This window comes from Cotesia glomerata, linkage group LG2 (assembly GCF_020080835.1).
Source record: "Cotesia glomerata isolate CgM1 linkage group LG2, MPM_Cglom_v2.3, whole genome shotgun sequence".
NCBI classification, from domain to species: domain Eukaryota; kingdom Metazoa; phylum Arthropoda; class Insecta; order Hymenoptera; family Braconidae; genus Cotesia; species Cotesia glomerata.
Window position 1 is genome coordinate 31824751 of NC_058159.1, and position 24923 is coordinate 31849673.

The window sequence follows — 24923 nt, forward strand, 5'->3', positions numbered from 1 at the left end:
CTCGGTACTTCGTTCGATCATTATTTAATATAAATTTATTGATTATTTGGAAAATTACTTAGCATTCATTGAAGATTTTTTATTTATAAACTACAAAAAAAAAAAAAAGAAAAAAAAAAATAATAAAATAAATTCATTAAATAAAATAAAAAGTGAATCTCGCTTTGTCTTGATACTTAGTAAACATAGAAATAATTGATTGGTATATTTTTTTCCAAATCTATTTTTTGTAATAATAAATTATTAAAAATATTTATATTTGTATTATTTTAAATAAATATGTAAACTATTTTTTTTTATTTCTTTTTTTTTTTTCTTATAAAAAATATTGTTTTCTTATATGGTACTACGATTGCGATGGCTTTTTTCTTCTACCGAAGAAGTTACTCAATACAGAACTACGTTTATAATCTCGATCTTTACGAGAGCCCCCAGAACTTTGTTCACTTTCTGAACCACTTTCTGATGCTCGTCTACCGTCAACTACTGATACTGTTGGCGTAGTAGGTGAAACAGCTGGAGGTGGTGCTACATAAGGTGGTAACGATGTCGGTCTATTACTAAACGAATTTGTCGTTTGTTGTCCACTCTAAACCAAACAAAAATTAAAAAAATTATTTTTATCAATAAATTGTTTCAACTTTTAATTTTTTGTTTTTTATTATTAAATTAATAAATTACCTGTCTCATATTAACTGTATTTCCATAAACTGCAAAAAGAAGAAATAATAAGATATTATTAATTTATTCAAGTCAATTAAAAAAAAAAAATTAAACAATTGATACATGCTCGGCTAAAAATAATAAATCAATGAATTGTTCAAGATAAAAAAATTCATGCGAGACAAACATACAATTACTATTATTATTATTTAAAAAAAAAAAAAAAAGAAAAAAAAGTCACGCATTCAAATCTTTAAAACTAACCAGGATCTTGAATATTTTGTTTATCTATGTTGGTCGGTGGTGCACTCGATGGTAAGGGAGGTGCTATTTCTATAAAATTGTCAATTTAGATTTACCAATCACAAATAAATAATTATTTATTTTACTAGATAATAAAATTATATAAAAAAATGTTTTATACCTTGTGGTTGTGAAGTGAAATCCATACTTCCTGGTCGGTGCCGTGTTGTATTATCATTAGTATATCCCTCTGAACCATTGTGATTTAACGGTGAACTTTTATGCTGAAAAGACTGTGGTCTTGTTGGTGGAACATACTGCTCGACATCTTAAATAACCAAAATTAATTATTAGTTTCAGAAAAAAAAAAAAAAAAGAAAATGTATATATTATTACTAATTTACCATTATTACGTCTTAGTGGAGTAACATTATCTGTACTGGGCGATCTTACAGGAATTGGGGGTGGTGCTCCTCTAGGTGGAACTGGTGGAGTTTGATATTGATCTCTTTGACTTGCCAATTGTTCATGATGAATCAACTGTTGCTGCTGTTGAGCCAAAAGATGTTGCTGTTGGTTTTTATGTTTTTGTAAAAATTCAGTCTGCGGTTGTGATATAGATTCACCAGACATTAATTCTGAATAATTTCTAGTTCCGCGCATTTGTTGAGCTTGACGGTGTTTTTGTAAAAATTCGATTTGAACATTGCTGGATGATGAGGAGGATGACAAAGAATGAGTCGGAGCAACGGTAGATAAATCTTGAGTAGTTGGTTGTATATCTCGACGTATGACTGAATTTTTACGTTCAAATTCAGGAGTTGATACATGACTACTTCCAGTAGAAGCATTATCATCACCAATAACTTTATCAGGTGTTATAATTTTTAATCTATCTAAATGTAAATCTAAATCTAAATCTAAATCTAAATCTAAATCATCTTTTTGTGATTCATCATACTTTAATAGCTGCATACTTGGTGGTAATCTAGCGTGGAATAAAATTTTATTAACCCAGTCTTCCATTTCTTGTTGATTAGCAGCAAGGAATAAAAATTCAGAACCATCAGTACATCTAAGACGAAATACGTGTTTACGTTTTGTATAATCATCAGCTTTTTCACACGTGGCATTGTAAATAGTTATTGGAGCAGTAGCAGCTTTACTCAATGAAAAATCACTGTAATCTTTAAAGAAACACAACAATTGTCCACAAAGTACAGTAAAATATTGTTTCCATGATCTTATAGCTGCTTTTTTACCACCACTTTGTAATTCATGTTTACGTTCAAGTATACCTTGAATTTCAACAGGACTCAATGGATCCATATTTTCCATACGTTGATGTTTACGAAAACTCTGAGTTCGTCGTCTGGTTGTAAAGCTAGGTGTTCGTTTAGGTTTTTTAGTATCAATTTTCATACTCTCGGCACGTTTAATATCAGGTGTTGTACGTTTTAAACGATCACCAAATACATGAGAAATACCGTATAATTTTGATGAAGGATTCATACCTGAAGTTGATGATTCTTGGGTTGTTTTTAATGGTGATAAACGATTAACCGATGATTCATTGTGATTGTTATTATTGTTATTTTGAGTATTGTTATTATCATTAGATGACTGAGCATTACCATTAATAATATCGTTAGTAGGATCACCAGCACTACGATTATGAGAGTTATTGTCTAATTTACGTCTTTCTTCTTCTCGTTTACGTTCTTCAGTAATACGTTGTACTTCTTTTTTCTTACGTTCTTCAATACGTACACGTTCAATACGTTCTTTTTCAGCTTGACGTGCTACTAATTCAGCTTGTTGTTGTTTTTGAAATTGACGTTCTAACAATGTTATACGTTTAAGAGCTTTAAATTTATCCTCCTGTGCTTCAATTGTTTTTTCAAAATCTTCATGCTTTCGTATTAAATCTTCAACTTGTGGTATTGTATCACCAAGATTACTATCATTAAGCATTGGTTCACGACTTATTATCCAATTTTCAAGTGTTTCAGCTTCACGTTTAAATATTTGTGTATCTAAATTCTGTTCATATATTAATTTACGTTTATCCCATGTATCTATTAATGTTTGTTTTTTATTTTCAAGAACAGAAATTTTATCTTTTATTTCTTTAGATAAAAAGTGACCCTGTTGAATTAAAGCATTACCTGTTTTATTAAATTTATAAAATTCATCCTGTCGAGAATCTATTTCAACTTTATATTCATTGTGTCGAGATATTAATATTTCAGCACCAGGAACATCACGTGCTAATTCTGGTGCTGTTACTTTAGCAATCATTTCATTAATCCAAAATGATAAATCTCTGTATTCATCAAAATAAGCCTCAAGCTGTTCAGCTTGTGTAAGTTTATTTTGTCTTTGTGCTGCCTTTTCCAACAATTCATTCCAACTTTCATCAACTTCTTCATGTTTAACGGCAATATGTTCACGTGCATCAGGAAATAATTCAGCAAGTCTTGATGCTTCAGCCATAACAGATTCAACTTGCTCTTTAACAGCCGCTAAATCAGTTTCAAATCCTTTATGTTTACGTACAAGAGCTTGAATTGTTTCAAGATCATGTCCATAACCATCAGCACTTAAACTGGCTTCTTTTTCTTGAATCCATGATATTGTTTCATCGGCTGTTCTATCAAACATATGAACTTGTTTAGCACCAGCCAGTGCTTCTTGTCTAGCATGAGCTAATTCTTTTAAATCATCCCACTGTTGTTTAGTTTCATCAATTTTATTACGTATTTTAATATTTTCAGGATTTTTTTCTTGAATTAATTTTTCACCAGCTTCTATAACCATAAATACACGGCTTTCACTGGCAGTTAAACCAGCTAAAAAGTTATCAAATATTTGAATTAATAATTCAACGTGTTCAACATCACGTCCATAATCTTCGGATGCAGCAACTGTTGTTTGATCACCAATCCATTCAATAACTTCATCAGCTTGACGTATAAATAAAAATAATTTTTCACTTTCAAGTAATCTATGTAATCTAAAATCATGTAATTTTTGTAATTCTATAAATTTTTGTTTAATATCATTTTGTTTTTGTTGAATATTTTTACTATCAAAATGATTACGATTTATTAAACCTTGTGATAATTTATTTAAATTATCAATAGTTGTTTCAAAAGATGATAAATCACGTTCAAGACCCTCTAATTTTTTTAATAAAGATTCTACAGAATCTTCATCTTTACCATAATCACTGGATGTTAATTGAGGATATTTTTCTTTAATCCATTGTTCAGCTTCACCAGCTTCAGCATAAAACATTTGTGATTCAACAGCATCAAGAAGACGTAATTTTCTAACACTCGCATAATCTCGTATATTAATTAATTTTTTTTGTAATTCTTGTATTGATGAATCTATTTTATCAGATGCAAAATGACCAGTTCTTATCATACCAGCAGCACGAGCTGCCAATGAAGCAACAACAGGTTCACGTGAAATAAGTTCTGCTTCAAGAGCTTGATGTTTTTTTTGTAATCTTTTTACAGTCATCAATGAATTACCTAAATCATTACTAGCAGCTAGGGGTTCTTTTTCAGATAACCAATGAAGTTCATCCTCAACGTCTCTTAAAAATTGATTAAGTAATTTAGCATCCTCTAAATTATCACGTCTTATTTGAATAGGTTCTTGAAGTCCATGATATCTATTAACACATAATTGTGCTCTTTCACTTATTTCATCACACATAAAGTGTTTTGTTTTTTTAAAATTATTAGCAGTTTCTTTAATAGATTCACAAGCTTCATTATGACCAAGAACATCATTCTCTAAATTAGTATGTCTTTTTAATAAATTAGCAACACTTGATAAATCTTTACCGTGATCTTCAGATTGTAATTGTGTTTCAATATCATCCATCCATGTTTCAAATTCATCCAATGTACGACCAAATAATAATGCTTGATAAGCATCATTTAGACGATTTTTTTTAAGTTGACTAGTTTCTTGTAAAATTCTCCATTCAGATTCTAAATCCTCTAAACGATCTTGAATTTCTTTACAAGCATAATGATTATTTTCAATTAAATTTTCACCTTCAGTTATAATACCACTTATACGTCCACGATTAGCTATTAATTCACTCTCAAAAGCTAAATGTTTTTGAATTTTACTTTGTAAATTTGTTGAATCACGATAATTTTCATCACCAGCAACTTGTTGTTTTTGATGTAACCAACCTTCAACTTCATAAATATTTCTTAAAAATTTATGCAATTGACGACTTTCTATTAATTTTTTCATTTTTATTGTTGAATTATCTTTTAATTTATCACGTCTTAAACATACAGATATTAATCTTGTTTTAATAATATCAGCGTCAATTGAATTTTTATTAATTATTTTATTAGCAAATGTTTCTAATTCATCAATACGTCCTAATTGTGATAATAACATTTTTTCAAATTCACTGTGTTTACGTATTAAAGTTTCAACTCCAGATAATGATTCACCTAAATCATCATTATTAAGAAATGCTTCTTTAGTTGCTAACCAACTATCTGCTTGATCAGCTTGTTCTTTAAATTGTTGTAAATGATAAGCTTGCATTAATTTTTCTCTTCTTTCACTCCAAGCGTCAACTAATCCTGAATTAATATTTTTTAAATGTTCCAAACTTTTTTTAACTTGTGGATCAATATTTATTAATTTTTGACCATGATCATCAAGAGCTTTAATCATATCTTTACGACCATCTATTTCAGCTTTTCTTTCTTGATGAAGTTCTAATAGTGCTTCAGCTTCAGAAATAGTTGTTGGAGCACCAGATTCATTCATACGTTTAATAGTATCTTTAATCCATATTTCAACTTCATGTAAATCAGCTTGAAATTTATGTAAAGTATAAGCTTGATTTAAAACATCACGTCTATGTTTAGTTAAATGTTGTAATTCATCCCAATTAGATTCAATATTATAAAATATAGCATTTATTTGTGGTGCATTATCTATATATTTAGATGATAATTTAATAGCCTCGGCTTTATGTTCTTTTAATTTACCTTCAATAGCAGTCATATCACGTTCCATAGCTTCTTGTTTACGTTGTAAATGTTCAACAGCAGCTAAATCTTTACCAACATCATTAGTATTCATAGCAAGTGATTTTTCAATAACACGTTGACTTGTATCATCAATATCACGATTAAATAAATGAATTTCTAAAGCACCAGCTAATATTGATCTATAATTAGTTAATGCACCCTGAAGATTTTTCCATTTTTTATTAACATTATCACGTCGTTGTTGTATTACTTTAGATTCATCATCATGACCTTGTTTAATAAGTTTATCAGCTAATGAATTTATTGATTTTATTCTAGTATCATCAACTCTCATATCACTATCAACATCATCTAATTTACGTTGTAAACTTAAACAATGTTCATAATCTTTACCAGTATCACCAGCTTGTACCATCATTTCTTTATCACGAATCCATGATTCTATTTTTTCAACTTGATTATTAAATTCAAGTATATCTTGTGCTTCTTCTAAACCTCTACCACGATTACCAGAAACAATTAATAATTTACGCCATGTACCTTGTAATTGTTCCAATTGATTACGAATTTCATTGCTAGATGGATGATTTTGTGTTATTAATATTTCACCTTTATTTTTTATTTCTTCAATTCTACTTTGATTAGCAGCTAATTCAGCTTGAAATGCTTGATGTTTTTGTAATTTTTTTATTTTATCCTCTAAACTCAATACTTGACCTTTAGATGCTTCAGCTTCTAATTTTTTTTGTTTTTCACCAATCCAAGATTCAGCCTCACCAACATCACGAATAAATTGTACATGAAGAAGACTTGCTTCTAATTTATTACGACGTGTATTACACAATTGATGAATTTTACCACGTTTATCAGATACCTCATGTAAACGTTTAGATATTGTTTGTGAATTAAAATGTTTTTGTTGTATAAGTTTATTACCCTGTTCTTTAAGAGATAATAATTTTTCTTCTTGTGTAACAAGTAATTTTTCAAATTCATTATGCTTTTTAACTTGTCCATCTATTTCTTCAACAGAAACACCAAAATTATCACCACTCAATGCAGCCTCTTGTGTTGCTGATAAATTATCCAATTGTTTAGCGTCGCGTAAAAAAAAATGTAAATCAATAAGCTGATCAAGATGAATTTTTTTACCCTGCCAAGCAGTATGAAGTTTTTCACGTTCTTCTAATAATTGATTACATTTTTCTTCAACTTCATTAACAGCATAATGACCATTTTTTATCATTGCTTCACCAAGATCAAGAACAGAACTAAAACTATCCTCTCTAGCTTCTATTTCACCTTTTAATGCTTCATGTTCAGCTTTAAGAATTTGAGCACTAGCAGCATCACGTACTTTGTCTTCTGTTGATAATGCAGCACGTAATCCAGCTGCCCAATTCATTAAATCACGTACTTGAGTTAAAAATCGTTGTAAATCACAACTAGCTTGTAATTGATCTCGACGATTTGCTGATTTTTCTTTTAATTCCTCCCAATTGGACAATACTATTTTCTGCTGTTGATCAATATGAGATGCATTATTACCTGGATATAAAGTTTGTAATCTAGATGCATCTTCAACCAATACTTGAAGTTGTGCTTCCAATGCTACTAAATCATTTTCAAATCCTTCATGACGCCTAATAAGTGCCAATACTGAATTTAAATCACGTCCTAAATCTTCTGGAAGAGCAGCTTCTTTTTCTTGAATTCGTGATAAAACTTCAGCAACATCTCGATGAAAACGATGAATTTCACCAGCAGCTTGAAGTCGTTGTTCACGATGACGTATTAATCCCAACAAGTGTTGCCATGATTCCCTAAATAAAATTATAATTATTAATACATCTTTTTATTTTAATCATTATCATTATCATTATCATTATTATTATTATAATTATATTTTATTATAAGGATTAGTTTAGATGACAGGTAAGATGCATAAACAACATACTCATGCAATTGTGAGTATTATATCATTAATGTAGTATTATAAATGTGGAGGATATTAGTATCACACTGCACCAAGTATATACAAACTCACCACATATGTTTATGTTTTCTGCGTACTTGTGCTACAGGATCATCCTCATCACCTCTATACAAAATTTATTAAAGTTAATAGTAAAGCCATTACCCATCTACTAGAATAATCTACGTTAATATAAAAACTATCATATTAATATCATTCCAAATACAAAAAATAAAGATGCAAACTTTAAAATATCTACAGAGTAAATAAAATAAATAATTTACACTACAGAAGCCATCACCTATTTTTTTTTTTTTTTTTTTTTTTTTTTTTAATTATTAAAAAATTAATTAAAATAGTTACCCAAGTTGCTCTTGACGTTTTTCTATATCTTGTATATAGGGACTTTCATTACTAATTAATTTTTTAGCTAATTCTTCACACTGATTAAATCTTTCAGAACCAGCTTCAATACGATGTTTAAAATCATTAAATTTAGTTTGTAAAATTAATAAATGCTCATAATCATGTCCATAATCTTCAGAACCAGCAGCTTGTTCTTGTTCTTTAATCCACTGCTCTAATTCACGACTTTCAAGGAAATATTCATGACGATACATACTCTCCATCAGTCTTTGTTGTCTTGTTATTGCTAATCTTTGAAGTGCACGCATTTGCTGTGCAATTGCTTGTTGTTTCGCAGCAATAGCTTTACTGTCTGGATGCTTTGCGTTAACCATTGCCGCTGCTGTGTGACCCATTTCCGTAACTATTCCGTTGTAAGAATCTAATTCAAGTTCTACCGTCTAAAAATATAATAAAATAAATTATGAAACAGTTTCAAGTTTAAAATAATATTTATATTAAAAAAAAAAAAAAAAAAAAAACATTTTTATTACTTTATGTTTAGTGAGAAGTTTTGTTGCAGCATCACGATCTCTACCATAATCAGTTGAACTTAAAACATCATTCTTTTCACACAACCAACTTTCAACTTCTCCAGCTTCGAAGAAAAATTCTTGAGCCCTCAATGATAAATCTAATGCACGACTACGTTCATTAGCTTTATCTTGTAAGTCTTTCCAAGCGTCATCCAATTTTTCACACAGTTCTTGAATCTATTAAATAAAAAATAACTCTAATAATATATAAATAGTTATACTAATTGATTGATAGATTTAAAAACATATAGCTAAGACATGCTTAGAAGCTGAAAAAAAAAAATATTTTTTTTAATTAATTTGTTAAAAATTAAAAAAACAACAACTACAAAATTGCAGGATCAATATTTATTAAACAGCAAAAAAAAAAAAAAAAAAAAAAAAAATGAATTTCGGTTATTATTTAGTTTATAAATAAATGATAATGTAATTGAAATGAAAAAGAATCGCGGTGTCACATCATGCATTTGTAAATGTACTTTACCTCTTATGACCCAGGTTGTTATTTGACGATGAACCGACTATACAAAAATTCAATATTTTTTTTTTTTTGTTTTTTTATTTTTAACCGAAAAAATAATTTATTGTATAATTTTTATGATAATAATAAAAAATATTATAGAGAAAAATAAACAAACCTTTTTTCTTTCTGGATGAGATTGATCAATAAGTCCTTGACCAGTTGCAAGTGCTTTATCAATCATTGGTTGATGACCAATTATTTCAGCCTCTAATTTTTTGTGTTTTTTATGGAGTGTTTGAGCTTGATGAAGATTTTGTCCAAGCATAGTTGATGATGCCTGTGGTTGATGATCCTTAATCCAGTGTAATTCAGCGTCAAGTTCAAATCTAAATTTATGAAAACGTAAACTTTCTTCTAGTGCTTCACGTCTTTTTTTAGCTGGTATTTTTAAACTACGAAACTTTAATTGTGTAGCTTGACTACTTTTTAAAATATTTTTAGCATCAAAATGCCCTTCGTGAGCCATTTCTTGACCCATTGCTACTAAATCATCAACTTTAAGTTCCCACTGTGACATATCGGTTTCCAAAATTTGATGTTTTTTTAATAATTCTTTACAACTTCTTAAATCAACACCAACTTGTTTACTTTGTAGTGATGTTTCAATTTCTTCAAGTTTTAATTTAGCATCTTCCATTGTTTTATTATAACCATGTTGTGATGCTGCTTGACGAAGTCTACGGCCTTTTTCCAATGATAATTCAACTAAACGATTCCACTGATTATTAAGATCTTTTAATGTTTGATTAACATCATTGGAACGATAATTTTGTTCAGATATTAAAACTTTACCAGCTTTATTAACAGCACGTAATTGTCCTTCATTAGCCCGTAATTCACGTTCAAATGCTTCATGCTTTTGAAGTTTACGTTCTAAATTATTTAAATCACGATAACTTTCATCAGCAGCAACTTTCATTTTATCACTAAGCCAATCACGTAAATCATCAACTTCAGCTGAAAATTGTTGATAATATTCAGAAGCTTTTAATTTAGCTTGTCTTATTTGTGCAGCATCTTTAACAGCAGCACGTCGTATTAATACTTGATTACGTTTATCATTAATATAATCTTTATCATAATGATTTTGTTGAATTAAACGATCAGCAGTATCACTAAATGCTTTAAGACGTTCATCTTGAGCATTTAATGTATTTTCAAATTTAATATGTTGTTTTAATAACGCTTCAACGTCATCAAGTGATTCACCAAGATCAATAAATTCAAGGAATGCTTCATGAGAGCTTGTTGTTGCTTCTATTTGATCAGCTTCACGATTAAATAATTGTAAATCAAGACACTGATTAAGCCAATAATCTTTGGTATTCCAATTAGATATTAAATTTTTATATAAACCATCAAGTTTATCTAAACGTTCTTTAATATCTGTTAAACCAGAATTACGTTGTAATAATTGTGCACCAAGTTGTTCAACTTCACTAAATTCATCTTTACGTGTTTTTATTTCTTCACCAAGATCAGTGTGTTGTTTTTTTAATTTTTCAGCAGTTTCAACATCTCTTACTGATTCATCAGCTTTAATAGCTTGTTTAACATCTAATGCCCAATTAATTAAACTTTTTGAGCTATTAATAAATATTTGTTGACCAACAGCATCTTCTAAACGTGAACGACGTTCTTTAGCTTTTGATTGTACTTTATTCCATAATTGTTTTATTTGATTTTGTCTATCATCAACATTTTTATGTTCATTTGGATATGAACTTTTAACACTATTAGCTAATAAATTAACTTTACGTACTTTTTCTTCAACAGGAGCTAATTCACGTTCTAAATGTTGATGACGACGTTGTAATGCTTGAACTGTTTTTAAATCAGGACCTAATTCAGCAGTATCTAATTGAGTTATTTTTTCATGCATCCAATCGTGTGCTTCATCACAAGTACGATTAAAAAGTTCAACACTAGAAGCACCCTCTAAACTTTTTTCTTTTTGAGCTTTTAACCAATTTAAATGATCCCAAAGTTGATGAATATGCTTTTGACGTGATTTAACTTTATCTAATTTACTGTGACCCTGTCTAACAAATTCATCAACTGATGCATCAATAGCTTCAACGCGTTTACCAGATGCCGATAAATCGGTTAAAAATTTTTCATATTTTCTTTTAGCAGTTTCAACATTATCACGTGAATCATCAGCTCTCAACATTTTTTCTTTATCTTTAATCCATTTTTCAAAATCATCACATTCACGATAAAAACCATAAAGTCTAATAGCGTCTTCCAATAATGCATGACGTTTAATAGCTAATTTATTTAATTCATCATAAGTATCATTTATTTTTTTTTGCCTTTTTTCAACATTATCACTATCATTAGTTATTACTTTACGTTTTATTGGTTTAACTGCTGATTTAATAGATTTAACACGTCTAACAGGTACTATTTGATTAACCATTTTAGTTTTTTTAACACGCTGTACAACACGTACCTTTTCAGGTCTTCTTACTTGTACTTGAATTATTTTAGGTTCTATTTCACGTACATAATTAGCTGGAACAAAACCATCAGTACCATCTGATTTTCTAATATTCCACCAATCAAGATTTGTTTTATTTAATAAAAACATTATTTCATTTTTAGCCATAGTCATACCTTGACCATTAAATGGATATAAACTTTTAACTTGTGGTACAAGTCTATCTTCAAGTACAGTACGTGTTTCAACACGTTCATGAATTTCATCAACCCATTCATCTTGTGGTATTAATCGTGTTTCTTGTCTCCATTCATTTTGTTCAAGTTCAGCTACTGGCTCTGGATCAGTTGATAATTCTAATGTTGATATACCAGCTTTTATTAATTTATCAGCTTGTATATTTAATGATTGTACATCACCTTTATAAGCATTAAGTTCACCCTGTAAATCTTTATGCCTTTGTAATAATGCTTGTGCACTTGGTTCATCAACACCATAATCTTGTGATGTAACTAGGGCCATTTTTTCATTAATCCATGAATCAGCTTCATTAGCATCTGTATAATATTGAAATGCTTCAGCAGCATCATCTAATTGTTTTTTTCTTAATCCAGCTAATTCTTCAAGTACTTTCCAATGTTCTTGAAGTGATTCAATACGATTTTTTATTTCAATAGCCGATGGATGATTATCATCAATTAATTTAATACCAGCACTACAAAGTTGCTCTGATTTAGGACGTCTAACTTTCATTTCATCTTGTAATGCTTTATGTTTTTGTTGTAATGATATAACAGCACGTAAATCTTTAGCAGATATACCGGCTTTACATATACGTTGTTTTTCAATAAGCCATGATTCTTCATCCTCATGATCTTGTAGAAAATGAAAAAAATTTCTTGCATCCTCCAATCTAGCTTTACGTTCTTTACTATTTTCAATTAAATAATTATATTCAGTATTTAATGTTAATAATTTTTTTTCTAATAAAGGTAATTCTTTAGTTAAATTTTTTTGAGATGTTAAATGTTGTCCAGCTTGTCTACCAAGACGTCGTTGTGTTTCACCAAGTGCTGTTACTTGAAGCTCTTGTAAACTATGCTTTTGTAATAAATCTTCAACACCTAATAAATGAGGACCAACATCTGTACTTTGAAAATTTATTTGTAATTCTTGTATACTTGCCAATGTTGTATCTATTTCTCTCATTAAACTCATTAATGATGATAATGCTGTTAAATTTAATTTATGATTATCTAAAAGTGATAATAATTGTTTCCATCTTTCAAGTACCTCCTGTTCACGTATTTTAACTCTATCTAATCCATGATAATTTTCTCTAACAAGTTCTTCAGACATATTTGTTAAATCATGAAAACGTTCTTCACGTGCTAATATATCAGCACTTATAGCTTCATGTTTTTTAACAGTAGCATCTACTTGAGAAATATTACTACCGTAACGTGGATCTGATAATACTTGTATCATCTCTTTAAGATAACCCTCTCTTAATACACTTTTTTTTTCAAATTTATAATTAAGCTGTTCTAATCTTTCTTGTCGTAATAATTCAGTACGTAATGCTACTTCACGTCTATGCTCAGCACGCTCTAATTCAACCCAATTTCTTTCAATATCTTGAATTAATTGTCCCTCTTGTGGTATAAATGCCGGTTGATTTAATGATTTTAATTGTGTATTTATATGAAAATATAGTGCTTCTATTTCAGAACGTTCTTTATATTTTGGTGGCTTTTCAACAGTTCTATACTGTTTAAATCCTAATAATTGACGTTGGATACCCTCCAATGAATTTGGAAAATTTCTATTTTCAAGTACTGTTATTTTAAGTTTTATCCATTCTAATAAATTAGCTGTTAATTTTTCATAATGAATTTTCATTTTATCAGCATCCATCATTTGTCCAACAATATTAGCTATTCTTTTACCACTTTTTATTTCATTTTTCATTCGTGCAAATGTATGATAATACGAGGCAACATATGTCATTATTGATTTTTCATCTGGTCTAGCAGTATCTACATCCTCAGCATCAAGAAGTCGTGGAATACCAAGTTCTGTATTTGCCACATCAAATGCATAATTAAGATTATCAATGTGTCGTGTTTGCTGTAATTCTGACCAATTGACCAAATCTGGCCTGTGAGCGTGGATAAGGGCATTAAAACCAAGACCACTTCTCCAAGAACCTATTATATTATAAATACAAATATTATTATCATATTATTATTATTATTATTATTAATATTTATTACCTGTAAAATCTTGGATATTGACATGTGGATAACCATTTGTTTTTCTTTGACACCAAAGTAACAGAGCATCTTTGGCTGATTTTTTTTCACTGCTTTCATTTTCTTCATCAACATCTATTTCTATTTCTTGAATTTGGAACCTTAGAATAATTGTCCATATCAAACCTAATATTAATCTTGGATTTCCATCAACAATATCTTCTGCTCCAATACTTTCCAATCGTACCTGAAGCAAACAGAGTAACAAAATATATATTAAATCGTATTACTAAAATAATATCAAATTAATGTTATCTTCAGAAATTTATTACATTTCTTACAGTATTATATAAGATAGTAGTAAATTTAACAATATTATTTTTATATGTGCGTGTTTGTAACAAGAAACTTCACCCGAGGGTATCTTTTTACCTCTTTGTCAAGCTAGACCTCGTGTCTCTCAAACACGTCAGAATTTATCAGTGTACTCATTTATTATATTACTTTTAATATTACTATATGGTAAAATCATGGACTAAACATCTATTGAGTATAAAAATATATTATTTGAAAAAAAAAAAAAAAACTCGATTGTTATTTATAAGATTATTATATTTTATTTCTCACAAACAACTGTCATTTTATGATATTATGTAAATTGTTTTATCAGTTGTTATAAATACAAGTATAACTTAATAATTAAATGACAATTGAAAACAGGATTCTCTTTCACTTGAATAATAACTTTTTTTTTTTTTTTTTTTTTTAATTCATTTAATCATAAAAAATTATGTGTTATATTATTTTTATACCGATATATTCTAACTGAAATGATGATAGCTAAAGAATAGGGGTGTGAGAATATTCGAATTATTATCTTTACCAAAGAAGCCATATAAATTAAATTACAAAAAATTATCTATCATAATTTTTAATTCAACCGCTAAAAATAATTCTATTTAACCATATTCAGACTTGATGATACGACAGTTTTTTTTTTTTTTTTTTTTTTTTTTTTTTTTTCATGCAGTTTAACATTTCATTCTTTTCAACAATAAAACTGTTTACAGTGTCATAAATTGCCGTTACTCATCGACAAATATAACGATTACGTTTCATTTAAGAGTATCAGTATGTGATAAGAAGCTTTTAAAGAAAAAAATAACAACTCTGTACTTAAAAACAAGACAACAATTACTATAATTACCCTGAGTTTGATAAATTTTAATCTAACATTCCAATAAATTTTTAATAATGGTTACTGTTATTAATTAGGTCAAAATGTAATTTTAGATTTTTAAAAGTTCTCACGTTGAGATATTTCAAGAGAAAAAAAAAAAAGTGTAATCAATTACCTCTACTTTACTCGGTATGTCTAGATCTGGCGACCTTCGTAATAACCAACTCGCATCGAGTAAACTACTGACAATCTCTAAACTGCATAGACATAAATATGCAAATAAATTTTTAGTTCGCAAAGGTGTTGTATTGGTATTAGTATAGAATACTTTTATTTAATTCTGGGTTGATTAAAAAAATTAATCCACAATATATAACTCATAACATAATATTGTAAATATATTTTATAATAAATAGAATTTATTATGTAATTATTCTCACGGGTTTTTCTCGACAATGAATTTTTACTCGCAGAAAGAAAAAAAAATGCATTCATAAGAAAATTAGCACAGTATGTTTGTATTATAATTGAAGGTAGTTTTATTTATAATTATTATTGTTATTATTATATGGGTTGTACGTTCTCTTTCGATAAATTGTCTTCCTAACCGGTCATTGAGCTACTATTTTATATTTTATATTGAGATTATTAATTGTTTAATTTTTTATCAAAAATAATGATAAAAATTAAACTAAATAGAACTATAATGTTTAACAGTTGTATTAAAACATAATATGTATATTACTGGATTGGTAATAAAAAAAGTATACAAGAGTCATCGAACTTTTAGTATAAATATAAAAAATTATCGTAAATTGTATAATAGTAAGCTAAAAAATAAAGACAAGTAAGAATATTGGTATTGTAATTATCAATTCTTGAAATTCGTTATCCAGTCATGCGATGAACGATGAACGATGAACGATGAACGATGAACGATAAACGATAAACAATCTCTTTCTCTTGCTCTCATGGAGTAACTCCCGCGACTTGGTACTCACGAGGTAACCCTGTATATAGTACTATTACCGGGACCTGGGGCGTTATTTTTTCAGTATCAGGTATGCGTAGCGGTTCTCCAATGGTATATTACGAGTAGTAGTAGTAGTAGTAGTAGTATTAGTAGTATAGTAGTGTAGTATATTGCTCCTGCTGCTGCTGCTCTTACTCTTGCTGTAGTCTGTAGTACTGGCTTGTTGGCTTGCATTCTTGCCAGGCCAGGAAATGTCGATCGATGGAATGTGAATGACACTACTACTTCAAGGATACACAAACATTTATTTTTTATTTTTTTTATTTTTCAACCATTATTTGGTGTCATTTAAACTTCTCAATGTTCTATTATACATTCTTCTTCTTCTTCTATTTTTTTTTCGCTCAAATATTTCAGTAAAATCTTTTACTAATATATATTAAATAATAAGTGATTATCTTCTTCGCGGTTATAGGGTCAGTTGATGCTAACAGCAAACAGTAAATTTATCGTTAAATTTTATGACAAGTTTTTCTCGCGTGTCGATATTAATATCTATCCGGTAAGTCGTTTTCACTGTTACACTGATGCGTTGATGCGTCTACTAACTAGTAATTATTATGTTTTAATAAAATTTTCAAGTATAATATCGAATTTGTAATTTTAATAATTCAATTAATCTATTTATTTATTTATTTATTTTTATTAGTTATATAGTATAAAAAATAATAATAATTTAGATGATGGGTGACAGTAAAATATAATGAGGAAAAAAAAATAAAGAGGTCGATGCTTTCTTTTACTCATTGTCAAAAGTGGTATGAAGTGAAACGTGAGAATTGAATCATCAAGTGCCTTCTCATAAGTGGAATATAACAATAATAACAACAACAACAACAATAATAATAGCTAGTAGTCACAATTATTATTATTATTATTATTATTATTATTATTATTATTATTATTATTATATTATTATTATTATGTAGTGATACTATGTTACAAGTAGAAAATTATAAAATGATCGATATACATGTTTGATGACTAAGCAGTAATTTTAATCTTTAGAGTTAGGAGATGAAAAAAAATCAATTTAATTGATTAATAAGACATCTTAATTTATGATACAGTCAATCATTCAACTATTTAATTTATTTACTCCAATTTCAGTTAATGTAAAAATAATTGATTATCATGATCACAAAGATTCCGTTACTGTTATTATTATTTTCTTTACTACACATTAAATATTTTAAATATTACACGTATTCGTTTTTTTATCTTCTCTCACACTAATAATTTTATACAAGTGCTTATCCCATTTTTGGAATAAAAACTACTCTTCTGTGTAATATTTATTAAGTAATTCTTATATAATTTTAATAAAATAAAATAGTTACAAACTAAAATTAAATGTATGTAATGTAATTAAAAATTGAACAATACAAATAAAGAATTTATATTTGTTACTTAATTCATAACAAATTTTCTAATCTTAAGGAAGTGAGTTTGTAGTAAAGAATATTAAAAAAAAAAAAAAAATATCAGAGTTCTTGATATATATATATATATATACACTAACACAATCCAGATGAGTATTTCTAACGGATTGTAAATGGTTTCTTGCTGCATCCTTGCCCATAAACAGTCGTTCGCTTGTTCTGTTATCTCAATAAGAGTTAGGTAGGTATCAAGTAGTCGTTAAATGGTTATGCGTTACTCTTAGTTAAATCTTTTCGATAAAAATTATTGTGTTCTCTTTTTATTTATTTTTTTTTTTTTTTTATTTTTTTCAATTAAATAATAATTACCTAGTTTTTTAATGACGTTAAACATTTAGTTTGATATTTTGATACGAATTAAAGAATTAAAACAATGGAATGTAGTTTTTCTTTTCAATGTTAATTCAATTATTAATTAATCTTGTTGTTGTTATTATTATCATGATAATTAAAAATTCCATAAATTATTAATCAACTAATCATTGTCAATTATAAATTATCAACACATTATAATATATTTAGGTCATAGTTACTTGAAATATTATTTTAAAAATTCTTATATTTTATTGAATGAATCTTTGTACTCAATAAAACTCATTTTTTAAGATATGAAATATCCCGATTAATGATTAATTTGTTACTTGAAACAGCAATCAACTGTCACCCTCAGTAATAATATAAATAACAAATGAATCATTATTTATTTACCTAATAAACCGATATATAGTTGTTTTTTTAATAACCACTAAAAATAACTTATGACATTTATTTTTATAAGTTGTAGTAATCATCTATGAATAAATATGTATATTTTTTTTAAATAAATCATGATGAACAACAACAAAAAATCAATTATATAAACGTGTATATTGCATGATAAGTATTTATACCTTAGTATATAATAACATAATTAACAATTGCATTGTCACTAATTTGACATTCCTTTCTAAGGTCTTTTTATTTTAATTTCCAAGTGAAAACAGTTGCTCATCAACAATTAATATACGTTGCATAATTTTATTCAAAAAATAAAATAAAAATTTTTGTGTGAAAGTGAGTAATTTTGTATAAAAAAATTTACAATAAGTAAATGTCAATAACCAATAAGACAGAAATCAAGTATGGGTTTGATTTCATACGGTGACTACTCACGGTCTAGCGAGTTTAGCACGGTCGCTGACCTCTTTATATATTTCTTGATTTTTTTTTTTATTTTATTTTATTTTATTTATTTATTTATTTATTTATTTATTTTTTCACTATACTAGTGGTCCCTCGTACAATATTTTTTTTTATCTATATACAATCACTTTACAATTTGATTAACGAAATTAAAATTTACAAATTGAATCACCCAAAAATAAAACCTCAATGAATTTATCTAAATAAATTTGACATTATTATATGTATATAATAAATGATAATGAAAAAGACCTTGATAGATCACTTGCTTTTGTCGTTTATAAATTTGCTAATAGGGGAAAAGCGAAAGCTAAATTAAATGTTCCGTTAACTTGTCAGACATCAAAAAGAAGCTAAAAAATAATATTAAGTTTATTGTAAGGATTTTTTTTATCTTATCGTATAATCAACAAGTATTTTGTCATATAATAAAAATTAAAACCTGACAATAATGTCAATTTAACCATAATAAATAAATAAATAAATAAATATAATCAGGATCAGTGGTCAATGCTCTGCGTGTGTATATAATTAACATTTTATATATTCGCACGGTCGAACAGATTTTGTTCTTTATATTGAATTTATTGTAGCGCATCGACAGCGCTTTCAAGTTATTATCCCGACAGTTGATTGCATATATGTACCGTATATGTTTATGATGTGTATACACAAAATCTATAATGTCATATAGCTACCAACCGAGTATAGAGGCCATTCATGATAATAAATTTACACTTGAAGGGTTTCATCCCGTCAACCTCAATCTATATCAATATCAATGTAAATATTCTTCACAGTTGAGAAAAAAAAAAAAAAAAAAAAAAAAACCCGATAAAATATTTTAAAATAATAAATAATACCTGACTTTATTAATCATAATAATAAATCCCTTACCTTAGTGTGAAGAAATGCCAGTGATTTGTTGACGTTTTCGATTTTGTGAACTCGCATACGTCCATTGTTTGGTTTAGCCAACCTTTCTCCGGATATTATTTCCAAAAGTTTTAACAATTTTTTTCCATCCGCAAGATCGGTAAACAAATCCTCTACTTCCATTCTCGCCTATTTTTAAATCAAGTAATTTAAATAATTATTTTTTCAAGTATAAAATATAATAAAATAAATGTACCTTCAATAAAAATGAGTTGATCCATTTTGTAAATGTTTTTTTTTGTATATGTAAACGTTCTTCTTGCAGGGCTTTTATCCTTCCCTGCTCAAACTTGAGCACATCCTCTCTCTGAGTCATTCTTCTTTGTATATTTGGACCGCCTCGGTATTTGTCAATCCGTCTTGGCGGATACTCTTCCAACAGTTGTTGTTGTCTATTCTGAGTTGATTGGAGTCCTGGTACGGCGCATTCACTAGCGCCGGGCTCATACTGTGCCCCTAAAATAATAAACTCGTTAAAACAACAATCACATTTATATATTTAGTTAATTATTTTTCAAGGTTCAAACTAACACATAATAACCAGAAATATTTATAAATCTTTTTAAATTCTTTTAAAATTAATAATGTATCATCACGTCAGCAAGTATAACAATTTTTATTAAACTTATATCCAAGTATAATTAAATATTAATTAATGTAATAAAAAAATTTGATAAAGCAATTTGATAAAAAATTAATTGAGATATAAAGTTGTTGTGAAATTAATTACAATTGGTTGGTAAGAATAAAAGTTGAAGTCATTAGATAAATTTAATAGCAAAAATAATGATAATAATTAACATTACTAAGTATAATATTACTTTGGTGATGACGGAAAAATTAAAAGTGTAAATCTAACTTTTGTACACGCGCGAAATTTTTGATGCATAACGGTTAGGTGTAGTCTTGTCAGAAATAACAACAACAACAACAACAATAACAACAACATTGCACCATGTACGCCCATGTCTACATATCCTACTAACAGTGATATCGTAATACTGGTCGCTGGTTCAGTTATAATATTGTCGACATTCAATCTTTATTTGTTTTATATGTATATAACAATTTACTAGATACAATGGAAATACATTTAATTTTAAATAATTCGAGACCTTAGTAAAAATTACTTATAATAATAATAATCATAATCATTAATTAATATAATATATCAATTTCTATTATAATGACTTACTTGAAATATAATAAAGTTAGGGGTATTTTTTAAAAAATTTGAAATAATTTTTTAAAATAAAAATTTTAGGATAAAGCATCCATCATAGATTATATATTATATACTCCAGACTATTTACTCAACTTATTATTTTTAAGATGGTAAATTTAGTAATATCATATACAATAAATTATATATTTACCATACTGATAAGGCATATTCCTTTCTCGCTTAAAAATATATTATTGTTTTGGCGTAAAAATTTATGACATTTATTACTGTTAAAATTCACCACTTTATATTATTTGTTTGCTATTTTTAATAGGTAACGACAGTGTAAAAAAATAAAAGGAGTAATTATAATGGTAAGAGCTCGACTAAAGGACTTTATGCGACTGATCAATTGATCAAATAGCGCTAGTAAAACCCACTGAAGCTCTTCTCTTATCAACAATTATCACTACAGTGACACGTTTAAACATATCTATAATAATTATCTCTTGGAATTGAAAAAAATACATTAGTATAGAGTAGATAGCATACAATATATATATAGAGAGTGTGTTAATGCGCTTCGGTCAGGTGTTACACCTACATTAACATATAATGATGATGATCATAATGATATGTATCGTATTATTTACTCCAAATACTTGAATGTAATATGCACTATTATTATATTTATATTATACGTTAATATTTTATATTTTAAATGTTAGTTTATTTAACGATTTATCTCGATCTAGTACTGATAGTATAATCTTATTATAAAAAGTAATAATTATCTAATTACTACTATCTACTTGTTTAATTAATAGTTATAAATTAATAAGTAATGATTGTTTGGAAAAATAAATTAAATTTTTTTACTTCTTAAAGTATGATAAAGATCTTGAATGAATCACTATACCATTATTTACTTAACTACTAAAAGTAGTGATTATTCAATTGTGTACTTAAATAAAAAAAACCAATGACGTAATTAGTAGTTATGATAATAATAATAGTGTACTATTTTTTCTGTATGACATCATAATTTTTATCTTTTTAATTACTAAAAAATTTTGTAAAAATCACTTTCATTTGTTATGATTTAAAATAGAATGACAGTCATAACGTTGATGCGCTGATTATATACATATACCAATTTAAAAAAAATATTATAAACAAATAATTATTAACATCTTTTATAATAAATATTTTATTAAAAGATTGAATGAAATTTTTTTATAAAATAAAAAATATAACATTAGAGGTAAATTTATGATAAAAAAATGATAAATTTATTAGCAAGTTAATGTCTGTGAAAGTGCGTTGTTGAGAGTTTCTAAAACTTGACATTCTACTACATGACCCTCCGCCATTTCGTGTTTAAATGCACATTATTATATATATATATATACACTTTCAAATTAAACATGACTGTATTTTTTATATTTTTTGTAATTAATAATAAATTGCTTTATATAGAAGCTACTGGTTCAAAGTTAAATAAATATTCATTTTTTGAAATCATAAATTCATTATTCATACCGGGAGTTGTTTTTAACTCGATTGTTTAGTTAAATAATAAATTTTAGCAAATAATTACGTTATTTATAGAATAAATTGTAATACAAATAAATGAATGAGTATTATAATATTATAATAGTAAATATAAAATTTAAGTATTAAAAATAAAATTTATTATTATTTTCCAATAACGGCTGAATAGTGATATAAAGGTACACAGTGAAAGTGGCATTACCACGGAAAAGATAAAATCTCGCGTACAAAATATTCTCGCTCTCATCGATCAAGTACATCATCATCATCATCATCATCATCCGCATTCTTTTTACAACCAGCAATTCAATTATATTATTTTATATCTATCTCTATAGTCACTTTTTTAATTTTTTAATTTATTTATTAAAAAATAAAAAATTTTTAAAAACAATCACAAGTAATAATTATTTATTTTATTTCAATTGTCACAGGGTTGAAGAAATTACCTACCTAGTAATATTAGAAAGTAACAAAGTAGTATATGATAGTAAATTATGTGGATTGCAGGACGAGGAAGAAAATCGACAAGTACATTCCGCAAAGTATGCGTTTCATTAACGTTACTGACAATTCAACATTCCACATTCCACCAATGAAGAATAGTAACATTAATAATATTAAAAAGATTTAAAAATTTTATTTTTTTCAGTTAATTTTTAATTATCAATATAACTGTAATAAAAATTTATTCATTATTTTTCTTGCAACATTTTTGAAATACCCATACCAAGAATTTAAGACCTTGAAATACTCTGTAACCTAAAACATCAATTCGTGAAGAAAAAAATTTTGTTTTTTCTAGTTTAAATTCTACTGCACTAAAATTTCCTTTTTTTTTTTTTCCTTTTTTTTAAACTGTACTATGAGTTGAATTTTTTGTAAAAAAAATCCACAATTTTATATATATATATATTTACATTAAAAAAGTTTTATTTATTTATATATATATTTTTTTTTTTTTTTAATTTTATATTCAAGTTATTTTTTGCGCCACGTGTTTATGATAATTACACAAATATTAGAATTTTTTTCCATTTTATATGTGTAGTTTTTATTATTCATCTTGACCGGAGCGACCTAAACTTGCTTTTGATATATAAGTACAAAATAAAAGAGCAGGATTAAACAAAAAAAGCAAAAAAAAAATTAAAGAAAAAGAAAGAACGCGGTACGGGCCACACATCGTCGTACGTTGTGACACTGGGTACCCGGTGCGTCGTTTTCTAACTATCTTATCATTGCAATTATCTTATTATTTTTAATGATAATCAGCTACATCAATGATATAAGGATCAAATCAAAATATATATTAAAATTTTAAATTTTTTCAAAATATTGTCAGAATTTAAAAATGATATCACATCAGTATGTTCGCTTGTTTCGTTGAAAAATCACAAGATTGCTCGAGATTTAGTGGCATGATCTCTTTTAACATATACTATAACACAAATTAACTAACCGGTGCGGCTTGCGGTAATTTTTTAAAGTTTATTTTATACATTTGTTATTTTTTATTGACTCCAATTGATTTAAAAAAAAAAAAAAAAAAAAAAAAAAAAAAAAAAATCGTTTATGTTTATCCACGTGCACTTGTTATTTAAAAGTTATTTCAGAGAAAATAAAACAGAGTTTTGTTTCAACAATAAATAATAATTAAAATTTATTTAATAAAATACTCACTTTCCTCAGATTTTGAAAATTATCCAAAAGTACGAAATGTTTTTGTTTCTTTTTTTATTTTACTTTTGTCAGTTCAATAAGTTGTTGACTATTTTAATTAATAGTATTTAACAACTTAAACAACACTCGCAAATAATCACAAAAAATATAAAATTGTCGAAAAAATGAATACACATAGATCTAACTGTGACATAGACTTTTTAATATTAATTTGGTTGAAAAAAAGAAAAAGAAAGTTTATGTAAAACTAAAAAATGAATAAATGCTGAACGTTAGTAGTTATTAGTTGGTTTGGTAGTAAGAGGGTACGAGAGTAAAAGAGGCAAAGAACCAGAGGAACCAGAGGAACCAAAGACAAGCGGGCCAATCAGTTTCTCCAAACAGTATATACAGCTAGCAGTATAATATGTACAGCAATGCCTGGTGATGCCAGTACAACGGCCAGTAAGAACAACTCAACCAACTATTTAAATTCAACTGCTTAACTGCTCAACATTATAACACTGAGAATGGAAACTGAGATGAACGATCAAGAACCAACAACCGAACAAACCAACAGCAACGTACTCACGTATATACTCCGTATCCCACACAATCCCACACGTCTTACACTTGCTCACACTTCTCACACTACCTTACTGTACCGTATTAAACTTTATA

At 27.3% G+C, this 24923-nt stretch overlaps 1 protein-coding gene across 7 annotated transcripts; it reads right to left on the minus strand.

Annotated features, from left to right (window-relative positions):
• Window positions 1–23: 23 nt before the first annotated feature.
• On the minus strand, window positions 24–24802 carry LOC123258461 (spectrin beta chain, non-erythrocytic 1). Of its 7 annotated transcripts, none has more exons than XM_044718466.1 (14): window positions 21238–21419; window positions 20058–20317; window positions 19823–19990; window positions 14110–14335; window positions 9506–14043; window positions 8826–9044; window positions 8290–8732; window positions 7999–8052; window positions 1845–7774; window positions 1311–1808; window positions 1088–1234; window positions 928–996; window positions 682–710; window positions 24–589 (listed from the first exon to the last, which is right to left on the minus strand). In XM_044718466.1, exons 1-14 carry the CDS (start codon window positions 21251–21253, stop codon window positions 347–349), a joined length of 12840 nt encoding a protein of 4279 aa, XP_044574401.1. In that variant the 5' UTR covers window positions 21254–21419; the 3' UTR covers window positions 24–346. The 7 variants fall into 7 exon arrangements, with proteins under 7 accessions (XP_044574401.1, XP_044574402.1, XP_044574406.1 ...); XM_044718467.1 differs by having other exon boundaries at window positions 1088–1235; window positions 1315–1808; window positions 21238–21416; XM_044718471.1 differs by lacking the exon at window positions 21238–21419 and adding an exon at window positions 24264–24802 and having other exon boundaries at window positions 1311–7774.
• Window positions 24803–24923: the final 121 nt, after the last annotated feature.

What these genes read in the sequence shown, in the direction of transcription:
- LOC123258461 (XM_044718465.1), bottom strand. An exon ending in CAATATCCAAGATTTTACAG is followed by an intron (nt 14,044 to 14,109) that starts GTAATAAATATT and finishes ATAATATAATAG; the next exon opens with GTTCTTGGAGAAGTGGTCTT. An exon ending in TCCACTAAGACGTAATAATG is followed by an intron (nt 1,235 to 1,310) that starts GTAAATTAGTAA and finishes TGGTTATTTAAG; the next exon opens with ATGTCGAGCAGTATGTTCCA.